At 42.1% G+C, this 15,000-nt stretch overlaps 1 protein-coding gene across 1 annotated transcript in view; it reads right to left on the bottom strand.

Annotated features, from left to right (window-relative positions):
• LOC138954652 (receptor-type tyrosine-protein phosphatase alpha-like) overlaps window positions 1–15,000 on the bottom strand; it is a 25,264-nt gene that overhangs the window by 6,817 nt on the left and 3,447 nt on the right. The window contains exons 2-13 of the mRNA XM_070326443.1: window positions 8,393–8,486; window positions 7,120–7,238; window positions 6,474–6,640; window positions 5,867–5,957; window positions 5,387–5,466; window positions 4,587–4,623; window positions 3,827–3,924; window positions 3,104–3,235; window positions 2,401–2,555; window positions 1,115–1,250; window positions 513–656; window positions 1–93 (exon numbers count right to left, since the gene is read on the bottom strand). The exon at window positions 1–93 is cut by the window's left edge and continues 7 nt beyond it. Coding sequence (XP_070182544.1) covers window positions 1–93; window positions 513–656; window positions 1,115–1,250; window positions 2,401–2,555; window positions 3,104–3,235; window positions 3,827–3,924; window positions 4,587–4,623; window positions 5,387–5,466; window positions 5,867–5,957; window positions 6,474–6,640; window positions 7,120–7,238; window positions 8,393–8,486 — 1,346 coding nt within the window. The remainder of the gene's footprint in view (window positions 94–512; window positions 657–1,114; window positions 1,251–2,400; window positions 2,556–3,103; window positions 3,236–3,826; window positions 3,925–4,586; window positions 4,624–5,386; window positions 5,467–5,866; window positions 5,958–6,473; window positions 6,641–7,119; window positions 7,239–8,392; window positions 8,487–15,000) is intronic.

The following is a 15,000-nucleotide window of genomic DNA, read 5'->3' as shown; positions in this document are numbered from 1 at the left end:
GATTTCTGGATTCCTGTTCTTCTTTATGTTGTCTTTCTCCTTGGACAAATTATGCTTTGGCGTTGGTGCCAAGGATTGCATCTCCATCAACATCTGCAATGAACAGGCCAAACAATGTTTTTAACGTATAAAGTATGCATTACATAGATCCAATATGCATATCTACCATATATTAAACAGTCTATACCGTCTATCACTAATAATCACTGGAACAATGATAATTAAAAACAAAATGAAGAAACTGTGTCAATAACATCAACGTTTCTCGGCAAGCACCCACAAAAAGAAGAAGCGAAACTCTATGTTCTGTCTATCACTAATAATCACAAGAACGATAATACATATGCAAATAAAAATGAAAACACTGTGTCATTAACACCAACTTTTCTCGCAAGCACCAAAATACGAAGGAGTCAGACAAAATATATATAATATATACCCTGAATTGCAACTTGGACCGTAATAAGGGATAACTTTCAACATTTCTCTCGTTCCGAACAAAAGCAACTTGCCTTGAACTCCTGGTCAATGCGTGGGTGAGAGTAGAGGTTGTCTACCCCTGCGCTGAACACTGTGACGAACTCGTCCATTGGAAGGATGTAGTCACGTGACGTGTAGGCTTCCAGTACTGCCGTGTGCAGGAACACAAACTGATCCTGAAAGAAATCGGCAAGACCCTTGCATCTGTTTTTGGCAGATTTGTTTCAGCTTGTGAAAATAATTATGCTACTTCAACAAGCAAAACATGAGACTAGTTAATGTACGTTTACGGTCTTGAATGGCATAGAAAGTCTAAATAAAATGACACGGGAATTAATGCTGGAGTGTGAGATTTGTCGCAATAATTATTTTGCTAAGTTTATGTATAACTATCTGTGTCTATGCCTGGTTTGCTCGTCTGTGTTTGTTTTAATAATTTGCTTTAGGTTTAACTTTATAATATCTCTCTCTGTCTGATAATTAGAACACATAAATACACAAACAAATTAATACGTTTTTATATTTTTTTTTACAAAAGACCTTAAAATCAGTCAACACTTTTTTTTTTTAAAGACTCGCTTTTGAAGTCACAACACAGCAACAAGGCAACAATTGTAACGTCTTTGCTTCTTACAGCAGCCTGCACCATAAGGCATCTCTGTTCCCTCAGTGACGTCACCAGCCTGACGAGGTCCACTTCTTCGTCCTTCACCGCGCGCTGCATGGCAAGGTCAAGGCCGATAAACGTTCCCGTGCGACCCACTCCAGCGCTAGAAAATATGGCGTTTTTGATGCGAAGATGTCAGACACTGATATATTGCATACATAACATTGACACACTTTTCTCTGAGAGAGACCCCAACAAGTAATTATGCGGATGCATTGGAAGAGAGATAAGTGGAAGGTTAAGGTATACCATAACAGCTGGACGCGAAATATCTTAACGAGGTAGGTGTTGGCCGTTTTACTCGCTATACGCAGATTGTACACGTGTTGGATATAAGCTTTACTGAAATATTCTTGCATTCCCTCTACACATTGATCCACACATAAACCACCACTAACTCCACGAATAGTGTTTGTATGTCCCAACCACGAATAACAATTGTATTTTGTTATTCAGATATAATTTCTAGAATATCCGAACAGACGACAGATGTTCCAAGTCGTCAAGACGAAAAGAAGCCATTGAGCAAGAAAACCGGCACGGTTGGCCTTGTGGTAAGGCGTCCGCCCCGTGATCGGGAGGTCGTGGGTTCGAACCCCGGCCGGGTTATACCCAAGACTTTAAAATTGGCAATCTAGTGGCTGCTCCGCCTGGCGTCTGGCATTATGGGGTTAGTGCTAGGACTGGTTGGTCCGGTGTCAGAATAATGTGACTGGGTGAGACATGAAGCCTGTGCTGCGACTTCTGTCTTGTGTGTGGCGCACGTTATATATATGTCAAAGCAGCACCGCCCTGATATGGCCCTTCGTGGTCGGCTGGGCGTTAAGAAAACAAACAAACAAACAAATTGAGCAAGAAAACCAAAAGGACCTACTTTTAAGGGGAAAACATAGAGGACTTTGAGCTCAAAAGAAGCTTCATGTCTGTCTGATACTTTATTCTAGTGCGGAGTGTGTGTGCGTGTGTGTGTGTTTGTGTGTTTGTGCGTGTGCGTGTGTGTGTGTGTGTGTGTGAGTGTGTGTGTGCGTGTGTGTGTGCCTGTGTGTGTGTGTCTGTGTGTCTGTGTATGTGTGTGCGTGTGTGTGTGCCTGTGTGTGTGTATGTGTGTGTGTGTGTGTGTGTGTGTGCATGTGTATGTGTGTGTGTGTGTGTGTGTGTGTGTGTGTGTGTGTGTGTGTATGTGTGCACACCTGGTGTGTGTGTATGTGTGTGTGTGTGGAGAGGGTCGGGGGGGGGGGGGGGGGCGCACTTACCTGCAATGAACAAGTACTGGAGACACAGTGTGTTCTTGTTCGTGTGTTCTCTTTGTGACGTAACGCCAGAACTTGACAAGGGAGGCAGTCATGGGTACGCCAAAGTCAGGCCAGGACACGTAGTGATACTGAGTTACCTCCCGTGACTCGTCGCTCTGAAGAGCAAGTTGATAATCATATCTTTAGATATTCATTTTGCTTATGTTACTGGTCAATATATATTTGGCTGCAATAGGGTGCAGTGATGTGTGATTAAGAAACCAACATGTTTGTGTTTTTAAGCCTAAACTGAATTTCTTAGCAAATATGCAAAAACATACTTTCCAAGCATCCTTTAGCTTTAATCCAAACAGCTGGTACAAACTATCAGACGAAAACATATTTTAAGCAATTATATTATGACTTGCACATGTGGAGATATTTCGATGAATTGGCGTGAATGTTTGTATGTGTGTGTGTGTGAGTGTGTGTGTGTGTGTGTGTGTGTGTGTGTGTGTATGTGTGTGTGTGTGTGTATGTGTGTGTGTGTGTGTGTGTGTGTGTGTGTGTGTGTGTGTGTGTGTGTGTGTGTGTGTGTGTGCCTGTCTGTCTGTGTCTGTGAGGATAGAGGAGTGGGGTTTAAGGGGTCGTTGGATGGATGAGGGTACAGCTTTACATATCCTTCTGCAGAGAAAACAAGGGCTTTACCTAACGACAGACCTACCTCCGATTTGGTAACCGTGAAAGTTCTGATGAGGACGTCACTTCTGCATTCAGTGCGGTTCGAGGTGACAGTCACGTGACCAAACATGAGAGGAACACTGCCTTCTTCGGGCCAATATTGGTAACATTTTTTCTGCATAGAGTAAATAAACCCGCTGAAATTTGCCGGCATTTACCAATATTTAAAGGCACAAAACCGCTTGAAAATACCAGAATAGAAATCTGTTTCCATTCAGAACTAATAGTGTATTCCACCCCCCACCCCCCCCCCCCCCACCCCCCTCCCCCATGAACATAATACGCATCAAAAGAAACTCAACAGGCGTGTCTTAGTGCAGGCAAATGTTCTGAGTTTGCACCAGGACGTGACACATTGGCAATCAGTTTTTTGTTAATAAATAATATGTAATCCCGCGCCGTATGCAATAAGCACTTCACTCCAAGACGAAGAAAGAAAAAAACTGTATCTATAAGAGATAGGTTTTGTTTGTGTTCTTGTTTTTCATGCAGTGTATTGCTTTAAAACCCAGTGCATCGTAAACCACACACATCTGAGTCATAATTGTTAATATTTTTACAACAGTTTCATACACAACAAATCAAAATAACATCAAGTGATCAGTTTTTGTTTCGGTGAAAAGAGCAATCAATCTCACACGCTATCCCGCCTAGGAAAGAGGCAATGCCAGTGTTGACAGACACACAATATTTCAGGTACACTCACTTTCTCCCCTTCCCTCAAATTGGTCAACATGACGATGTGAGTTATCCCCTCCTGCCATATCATTCGCCAGAAATCAGTCGCAGTGGTGTCTTTGGGACCTACAAGAAGAAGAGTGAAGATAGAATGATAAAAAAGAGAAAAACGTTATTTGACGTACAATTACTGCAAGCATGAAAGTACGCTTAACGAGTATGCACTAGTCCTATATTCCGGTTTGCAGAATAGAAGACTGTAGAAAAGAATGCTGATGTTTGCTATTGAGAAACTACATGTACTCGCCTTTGGTCTTCTGACATTTTGTGAAAGCTTATATGTGACCCTCCACCACGAAATGAGTCGCATGTCACCTCACGCGGTTCTGCGCTAGGCTTAATATAAGTCCGGGGAGTGTCTGGTAACAGTGTGAGGGTCACCTTAGTCACAGGCTTATAACTCAAACAGTTTTTGCTCTTTTCTAAAACGGTTTTCACCACTGGATAGAGCATAAAAAAACTCTTTAGGAAAATGTAAAAATATGAAAATCATGCAAAGGTGACATGCGACTCATTCTGTGGTGGAGGGTCACATATTTACATGTGACAATAATAATTGTAGATAATGCAACATTTGTATATTGAAGGACACTTAATTTGGTCTATTCTGTTAACAAAACAATCAGTAGCATGTACACTCTTAGTGAAGTCTTTAAGTTACATTACAAGCATAACTAGCATGCAAACCAAAGACAAGAAAAACGGATGTTGTCAAATACTCGTCTTACCTTGAGCTGCGATGTATTCCTTGTCGCGTGCAAAACCCTGTAACATGTCAACAAGATGTGATCAATAATATAGCATGTAGACTATCTACCAGAAGCTGGTTCCAATGTTCTATATTTCTAATGAAAAGTGGCACAAACAGCATGTTGCACAGTGTTAAGATGAAATTCGAAAGACTGTCGGACGGGGATGTAGCTCAGTCGGTAGCGCGCTGGATTTGTATCCAGTTGGCCGCTGTCAGCGTGAGTTCGTCCCCACGTTCGGCGAGAGATTTATTTCTCAGTCAACTTTGTGTGCAGACTCTCCTCGGTGTCCGAACACCCCCGTCTGTACACGCAAGCACAGGTGCGCACGAAAAAGATCCTGTAATCCATGTCAGAGTTTGGTGGGTTATAGAAACACGAAAATACCCAGCATGCTTCCTCCGAAAACGGCGTATGGCTGCCTAAATGGCGGGGTAAAAAACGGTCATACACGTAAAATTCCACTCGTGCAAAAAACACGAGTGTACGTGGGAGTTTCAGCCTACGAACGCAGAAGAAGAAGAAGAAGAAAGACTGTCAAGTTAGGAACGTTAAGTCGTCAAACTGGAAGAACATCCACATCGACACCAAATCACAAACAGCAAATCAGAAGCTAAGCAGTTAATGACAGTACTATCAACATGTTGTTCAAAAGGTAGGGATTTCTTCAGTATCTAGGAATTTTTTTAAATACATGTAAATGGCTGCGCAATATCAAGAACGATTAATAAACAGTCTCTACTCATCCAAGTCTTTTGCAAGGTAAATGTAGAGTTTACCTTTATGTAGCTGGCGTTGATGTAGTCGTTTGCCGAGCCCTTCTCGTAACCATCCTTCAGCACCACTCGGTTGCAGTCATCTGGTAAAATATGTAAACACACAAGTAGAAAAACGAATTAGTGTAGAAAAACAAAGTGTTCAAACAGTTAGTGTCACAAACATCGACACTGCTTTATTGTTTGTGCGACTATAATTAGACATCTAGACAAATACAAGAATGGAGGTATATGTTTATGTTAATTTGATTGAAGTAAGACAAGATCTGGAGAAATCATTCAAAATTAAGTAAACAAAACAAGCACACCTAGGTCGCTTGTTGTTGATCCTAATTATGCTTATTATATAGTGTATCCATACATTGTTGAATAAAACACTGTTTAACCCAAAGGTCGCTAACTTCACATTTAACTATTACAAAAACAGTTGTAACTGCGGATAGTCAACATGCAGTGTGTTTATAAATGAAAGTAAAATATTACATGGAATGATGGAGCTGAATCTGTTCTTCTTAGTGTTGATCTCCACCTTTCCAGCTTTAGCGTCTTCATCATAAATCATCACCGGGATATTCTGAAGAACACATCAACAACAATGTATCCCTTGTCAAAGAAAATGACTATGATTGTGTTGGCTTTATAATTTACCATCAAAACAATGCTTTTTTCAATTACAAACACATTGAATTAACTTATTTCCATTTACTGATTGTCAAATGCAGTAGAAAAATAGAAAAACGAAATAACGGACCTTGTAATTTTCTCAAGAAAAACAAATCATGTCTTTGCTAACTGGCAACTGATATTACGCTTATTTAACGATGGACTTATTTGGCTCATACTCACACTAAACCACATGTATATTTTTAAGGCTGCTGAAAGCAACCACTTTGACAGCGCGCGCACACACACACACACACACACACACATGCACACACACACACACATACACACACACACACACACACACACACACACACACATACACTCTCTCCACACTAGAATGAAGTATTAGACACACACACAAAAACACGCACACACACATACACACACGCACCCCCCCCCCCACACACACACTTTTGACCCCAACCTTAAAGTCTGTTCGCAGTTCTTCAGAAGCCAGTCTGTCCACCAGGCATTTCTGAACGTTGTCAAGATGAGAGGCGGCATTACGGAAATTGGAGTACACTTTTTCGTAGTTCTGGTACACGTGACTGTCCTCAACCAATGAATGCTCGTCATGTGACAGTTGCAGTGCTACAAAGAAAGAAAGGACACGAACACGTCTTTTTTATCATGAGTGGACATGGTCGAACTGAAAAAAGTTGGTGTTGGATGTCGTCTGCATTGCTTGGTCCTATCAACTTTATTATGACTTTGTTCGGAATTCGTGTGGATATTCATTGTCACTGAGGCTAGACCTACTGAAAGTTAGTTGTATTTGTTTTGTATTATATTATTATTCTAGCGCACATTCCTCTGTGCAGGTATTTAATTGCATATGTGTGTGTGTGTGTGTGTGTGTGTGTGTGTGTGTGTGTGTGTGTGTGTGTGTGTGTTTAAGTGTGTGTGTGTGTGTGTTTAAGTGTGTGTATGTGCGTGTGTATGTGTGTGTATGTGCGAGTGTATGTGTGTGTGTGTGTGTGTGTGTGTGTGTGTGTGTGAGCGTACGTGTGATCGTGCATATACCTTTACAAACATGTTTCTGTGATAAACACTTATCAGCGATAACTTACCTGTTTCATTCGTGTCACTCAGCGTAGTAGCAAAAGCCAACGTGGAGTTACCAGCTGTTGAACGGAGATCCTCGTCAGTGTTGTCAGCAGGACTTGCCGAACCTTTCCGGCGCTTTCGTCTGTATATTTGTTCACAGAGTGACGTCGTCAGTAACCATACTAGTTATATTTAAGATCCAAGATTAGTTAGCTTGCATTTGAAACACTTGTGTGTGGTCTGAAGACTGTTAAACCATCTTAACAGAGGTTTGTGCTACTGGATGACCAGTGTGAACAAGTGAATAGACATCTGCACGACACAACTCATGCGACGTGCTTAAACTACTCATCAAATCATCTTGAATCGGCTTTCTGGTACTCTCATTTCGACTGGTGTGAATGATATTGTCGCGTTCTTCGTGGAATAGAACAGTTCTAAATGCTAAACGAGGAATTAAGGAATGTTGTGGACAATACATAAACAAGTGCGTTGTCCCAGTACAAAGACCACACATCCTAATATTGGTTTTTTCTTCTTTTTTGACATTAGTTATATTCTTTTTTCAATTGCTGACACGTTATGTGGATTAAGGTGTGCTTTTTGAATCTCAAAATAAGAACAGTTATTTAATGGCACGTTTATTCGTAGATGGAATGAAACATTTAGGCTACCTATGAATATATTAGCACACAGAGTACAATTTATAAGGTCTCTTGCCCTTCTTTAAAGAAACCTAGACTAAAACATATTCATTATGCAGATAACTCAAATGAGATATTTGCTCCGCCCCCTCCCGTGTTTAAATACATATAATATCAAAACAAAAATGGGACAAATGCTTTATTAGTAGAGCTAGATATGTAACTCACACTGGACTGTTTTTTGTGTGTGTGGTTTTTTTTTTTTTTTTGCTGACACAGAACAACACAAATTGCCCACCAAGTAGTTTGGACACAATATCTCAAATTATTTCATTGTCCACGCAATTCAATTCGCATGGCCTATTGAATACTTGGGAAATATTCTAATTTTAACATACAATACTGAGTAAAAATCTTCGAAACCATTTTTCAGAGTTATAATACTGGTTATATAACTAGCAAATACTACTGGAGGAAATTATCAGTCCCACACAAGCGAACTTAAAGAAATAAGAGCATGTTACTAGTATTATCTAAAACATGTCATTGAACCGTTAGTTCACAAAAAACAGAAGCACTGTGTCGTCAACATTAGAAATATATCTACCAGTCCTATAACATATAACTTCCGATGCATAGTTAAACAAAATACCTCAGGACGATAACAACGACGACAACATTAACGCCGACGACGACAGCAACAACGGCAGCCACACTGCCAGCGATTACTGCAGCGGAAGTCCCTTCTGTGTTGCGAAGTAGGAAAGTACAATTTGCATTCAGTCAACAAGAGCCTGAATCCATTGTTCATTTCATTTAATGAAACAGGCTACATGATATAAGATACACAATATCTAAGCTCGGTGTGGGTTCTATCTGGGGAGATAGTCAGTCGGCTGAGGACCGTTTTGGTTACTTTTTGGCGTCACGTTAGCAAACACATTTTTCTGATAGATTTTAACACCATAACACTAAATCTAAAGTTTTGGGGCAATATTCCAAACCACCGGTGAGAAAAACGTTGGTTTGTGTGTTTGTTTTCCTTCTTTGGCGTTACTATTTTTGTTTTGAGGGTTGGGTTCATAAAACGGACATAAAACTTAAACCGCTTGACAGAAATTCTATAACTGTAAATCATTCGAAAGGGAAGGCATTCATGTACACGTTTGTGCCACTTAAAATGACGTCATTATCTGTTTGTTTTTGTAATTATGACGTAATTCAGTATGGTAACAAAAATCATAATGAGGCAAGTAATCGGCTTTGGTTTTCAGTGTAAAACATTTGAACAGTCCCAAGAAATGAAACATACACATGTTAAATTTAAAAAAATAAGAAAGGCAAATCAAAACGAGCATTTTAATATCATTTGCAGGTTTAAACCTTTTGATTGTGAGTAGTTCAACGCCGTATATTCGGCTATACTGATTTCGATAATTTAAGTTTGATCATAATGTTTATATTTTTAATTTTCAGAGCTTGTTTTTAATCCAAATATAACATATTTATATGTTTTTGAAATCAGAAAATGATGAAAAATAAGATGAACGTAAATTTGGATCGTTTTATAAGAAAACCATTTTTTTTACAATTTTCAGATTTTTAATGACCAAAGTCATTAATTAATTTTTAAGCCACCAAGCTGAAATGCAATACCGAAGTCCGGCCTTTGTCGACGATTGCTTGGCCAAAATTTCAATCAATTTGATTGAAAAATGAGGGTGTGACAGTGCCGCCTCAACTTTTACAAAAAGCCGGATATGACGTCATCAAAAGTATTTATCGAAAAAAAGAAAAAAAACAACCGGGGATATCATACCCAGGAACTCTCATGTAAAATTTCATAAAGATCGGCCCAGTAGTTTAGTCTGAATCGCTCTACACACACACACAGACAGACACACATACACACACACACACACACACACACACACACACGCACGCACACACACACGGGCACACACACACACACACACACACACACACACACATACACCACGACCGTCGTCTCGATTCCCCCTCTATGTTAAAACATTTAGTCAAAACTTGACTAAATGTAACAAGTCGCGTAAGGCGAAAATACAATATTTAGTCAAGTAGCTGTCGAACTCACAGAATGAAACTGAACGCAACGCAACGCAGCAAGACCGTATACTCGTAGCATCGTCACTCCACCGCCCGTGGCAAAGGCAGTGCACGTGGAATTGACAAGAAGAGCGGGGTATTCGTTGCGCTGAGAAGGATAGCACGCTTTTCTGTACCTCTCTTTGTTTTAACTTTCTGAGCGTGTTTTTAATCCAAACATATCATATCTATATATTTTTGGAATCAGGAACGGACAAGGAATAAGATGAAAGTGTTTTTAAATTGATTTCGAAAAAAAAAATTGGTAATAATTTTTATATATTTAATTTTCAGAGCTTGTTTTTAATCCGAATATAACATATTTATATGTTTTTGGAATCAGCAAATGATGGAGAATAAGATAAACGTAAATTTGGATCGTTTTATAAATTTTTATTTTTTTTTACAATTTTCAGATTTTTAATGACCAAAGTCATTAATTAATTTTTAAGCCACCAAGCTGAAATGCAATACCGAACCCCGGGCTTCGTTGAAGAGTACTTGACCAAAATTTCAACCAATTTGGTTGAAAAATGAGGGCGTGACAGTGCCGCCTCAACTTTCACGAAAAGCCGGATATGACGTCATCAAAGACATTTATCAAAAAAATGAAAAAAACGTTCGGGGATTTCATACCCAGGAACTCTCATGTCAAATTTCATAAAGATCGGTCCAGTAGTTTAGTCTGAATCGCTCTACACACACACACACACACACGCACGCACACACATACGCACATACACCACGACCCTCGTTTCGGTTCCCCCTCGATGTTAAAATATTTAGTCAAAACTTGACTAAATATAAAAAGGAGGAATAATTGCAATCACACACACACACACACATACGCGCACACACGCACACACACACGCACGCACGCATACACACACACGCACGCACACACGCACGCACGCGTACGCACAAACACACACACACACACACACACACACACACACACACACACGTACGCACGCAGACACACAAAGACACATACACAAACATACCGACAAAATGACAGACATACACACAGTGAGACAAACCGACACAGAAACACCCACACATGCACGCACGCACTTATGTACGCGAACAAAGACGTAGAGATGCTTATAGAGAAACACTTACGCAACCAAAAAAACACGCACACAAACACACAGACAAACTTCATTCTTGGTAGAGAAATGCATTTCTTTCTGTATTGCTTTCTCTTTAAGTGCACCTACCTCGCAGAGAGAGAGAGAGAGAGAGAGAGAGACAGAGAGAGAGAGAGAGAAAAAAAGAGAGAGAGAGAGAGAGAGAGAGAGAGAGAGAGAGAGAGAGAGAGAGAGAGAGAGAGAGAGAGAGAGAGAGAGAGAGAGAGAGAGAGAGAGAGAGAGAGAGAGAGAGAGAGAGAGAGAGATCAAATCAAATCAAATCAAATTTTATTTTACGAGGGTTGTGGCATAAGCAATATAAACGAGCTTCTTTTCAACCAGCCCTCGCCCACAGAGGGACTATTCTAATCTTAAATACATATACAAACGTAAAAAAATTACAAAAGATAAGCATGACAGTTTCTTCATTCTTGCAACTTCATTCTTGGTAGAGAAATGCATTTCTTTCTGTATTGCTTTCTCTTTAAGTGCACCTACCTCGCAGAGAGAGAGAGAGAGAGAGAGAGAGAGAGAGAGAGAGAGAGAGAGAGAGAGAGAGAGAGAGAGAGAGAGAGAGAGAGAGAGAGAGAGTGAGAGAGAGACAGACAGACAGACAGACAGACAGACAGACAGACAGACAGAGACACAGAGAGAAAGAGAGAGAGATAGACAGACTGATAGACAGACAGAGGGAGAGACAAACAGACGAACACACAGACAGACATAGACAAACACACAAACAGAGACACACAGACAGACTTCACTATTGTATGTACAAGTAATTTTGTTAAACCACACGTTACGTTCACCACTGAACGTGTAACCATGTAAAACGTTACTATCTCTTTATATGTGTTTACTTGCATTGTAATCCGGGGGGGGGTGGGGGGGGTATACATGTATGTAACGCGCAATACATGCCTTTTAACTTACTAGAATTGGAATTTTCATTTAAAGACTAGCATAAGAGTGTGACACGTGGTTCATTCGTTATTACCTTATTACAAAAAGAAAAAGATAACGGCACTGACGCTACCGGAAATAGAATTTATCAGTGAAATTCTACCATCAATTTAGTAATCGATGCGATGTAAATTATCCTAAAACTGTGGTATGATCACGACATCGTTTAGCATTTAGGATCAAATGGTGCCAATGTGTCCACAATGCACTAATCACAGACAACAGTTATACGCTTTACGTACATGTAACTCTCCAACTGACATTGTCTGCCACTTGAAACAAATGACTTTCGAAGGAAAATTAACTCCAATATATAAATATTGTGATAGGGTGGAGTGGAAGGGGGGGAAATAGGCCAGGAAGCATAAATGAGACGCCAAGACAGAGGTTGCGATAACGTGACTTTTACTTAACGTACACCAGAAGCAAACACCAGAAAGTTAACACCAGAAAGTTAACACCAGAAAGTTAACACCAGAAAGTTAACACCAGAAAGTTAACACCAGAAAGCAGTGTAGATTCTCCCCAGTGAGCACACTCAGTGAAACGTAAACACAAGAGCACAGGTATCCGAATCTAACACCACAAGTCGACTGATTACAACTTCGCGACAAATTTGGTCAGCACTTCGACCGTTCACGTCAACCGACACAATCGAGCAGCACACAGCTCAGTATATCACAAATCGCGTTCTCTCCTCTAGCCTAAATGCTCTCCCTTTTAAAGGCTGGTCAACTCCGATTCCCAATAGCCAATAGGAAAGATACCCGGTGTCAGACAACGGGGGGCGTTCTACTTAAGATTGCCTGCCCAATGAAAAGGGATCGTTACCGAGGCAGAAATCGTTACAGAGGTGTCACGCACCGGAAATATTACGCACACCGGATAAGGCTCATTATATTACAACCAGTTACAAAGAAGGGGGAGAGGGGTAAGAGACTAAAACCTCTTCTATGATGTTTCCTGTCAAAAGAAATGACACCCACTTGACAATACGCCGTCCAACGATACCCAGACAGTCTGGCGGCACATTACATAACGACCACCTAAATCTGAGATAAGAGATTAGAAATGCATCCGGTCGGAGTCTACCCTACGATAGTAAACACACAATACTCCTCGCTGGAGACACAACTTGGGTCAGGGGAAGATAATAGACAGGGGAGGCAACTGGGTCGGGCAGGAGATAATTACACAAAAAGACTGGTACGCCACTTGGCTACATCCCCCCCAGCTCTATACCAACTGCGTCCTCGCAGGTACAGCGCCTCGGGAATAGCTGAAAATGACATCTATAAATCAAACACAAGTTCACCCAAGTGAAACAACAAATGAAATCAGAAACGGTAACGGATGAACAGTCACCCAACCCATTCATACAAGACACAATACAACAGGCAATCAATACTCATAGTGTACACACAGTCTCTTAGCAGAACACGAACAGTCTCACAAATGACACATTGCCCACATGACAGCAGCACATTGTTTTCCTGACTGTTCACAATAGACGGATGGCGGGGTTATGACAGCGACACACTTATTATATTACACACAAGTTCGTCTGTTCAAAATAAATAAAATCAAGTTAATCCCATGACTGCTCAGAACGACGACAATCTCTGCCGTATACGCTGTGAGCGGCGCACAGGCACGGCAGCTGGAGGAGGGACCAGAGGTTCTGGGTCTCGCAGTACTGGCACTGGAAGCTCCTGGGCCCGAGGAACAGGTGCAGGGGCCGCTGGCTGCACCGGATGAGGCTGGACGGGTGGGGGGAAGACAGGGCGTGCGATGCAGACAGTGCCTCGGTCCGGGAACGTTGGGGTAGCAGGGACTCGGGGTACAGGGGCAAGATTAAGTAACGAATCCCAAAATGAAATCAGCTGAGCGTCGTGTAGCTGCACGGGGACGGGGGTTGTCGCCAGCCGATGCTGTTCCTCTGTCTGACAGCTTTGCTCAAGGAGAGGTTGCGCCGTGATGGATGTTGATTGATGACTCGCGCGTTTCTCACTTGGCTGTCTCCATGACAACGGTTGTTGGTCTCTTTGACGCTTGGTAGGGCACCTGCTCTGCAGATGCCCGTGGCGGTTGCAAAGCCAACAACGTGGCTTCGCGGACGGTTGCTGTTGACGAGAGGCAGCCGGCGGGCGTTGGTGCAAGGCAGCGCGAAGCTCTGCTGACTTGATGGCGAGTTCGCTGACTTGTAATTGCAGGCTGCGTACCTCAGTGCCGCTCTCTGTTGCTTGTTGTTGTTGCTTCGTCACCACCTCGAAATCTTCCCTCATCCACCTGAGAGCTTCTGCACGGACTGCCGCAAAAGTGACAGCCTCACGCCCTCTCGCAAAGCGCATGAGGTCCCGTCTCATTGCAGGCAAAAACAGTCCGTGCATGAATCGATCACGAAGTGCAGCATCGGTAACTGTACCGGCAACACAACCATTCATCTTGTCCCGCAGAGCCTGCAACCTGTGGGCATATGAGAGAATGCCCTCCTCTTGACTCTGGGAGATGCTGTAGAACGACGCTAGTAGAGTGGAAATGCTGGCGTGGTCCCCAAACGTGTCCTGCAGGATGGTCAAGACTAAGTTGGCAGTGGCAGTCGCCTGAGGGGGGTGCAGGTTGATCTCCTTCTTGGCAGGCCCAGCCAGTGACTGGATCAGCCATTCAGCAGCCTCGCCGCCCAGCGCCTCCAGGTTGAAGTGGGCAATGATGCGACGAGCCTCTGTGACGTAGTCGTCTAGCAGACAGCCATCTTTGCTGCTAGTGAAGAGGGGAAGCCTGGGAGGGGAGAACATCTGCCACTGGGGTCTAGGAACCCCGTCGACCGCCATCTTGGATACGCCGAGTACCTCCTAGTCCTACACTGCTTTCCCTGCTTTCTGGTGTTAACTACGGCGTCTCTACTTCCTGAACCCTGCTCGCAGCGCCAGATGTGATGGGGTGGAGTGGAAGGGGGAAATAGGCCAGGAAGCATAAATGAGACGCCAAGACAGAGGTTGCGATAACGTGACTTTTACTTAACGTACACCAGAAGCAAACACCA

This window comes from Littorina saxatilis, unplaced genomic scaffold (genome assembly GCF_037325665.1).
Source record: "Littorina saxatilis isolate snail1 unplaced genomic scaffold, US_GU_Lsax_2.0 scaffold_778, whole genome shotgun sequence".
In the NCBI taxonomy this organism is placed as follows: domain Eukaryota; kingdom Metazoa; phylum Mollusca; class Gastropoda; order Littorinimorpha; family Littorinidae; genus Littorina; species Littorina saxatilis.
The sequence above is the reverse complement of the archived record's forward strand: the minus strand, read 5'-3'. Positions and strand labels throughout refer to the sequence as shown.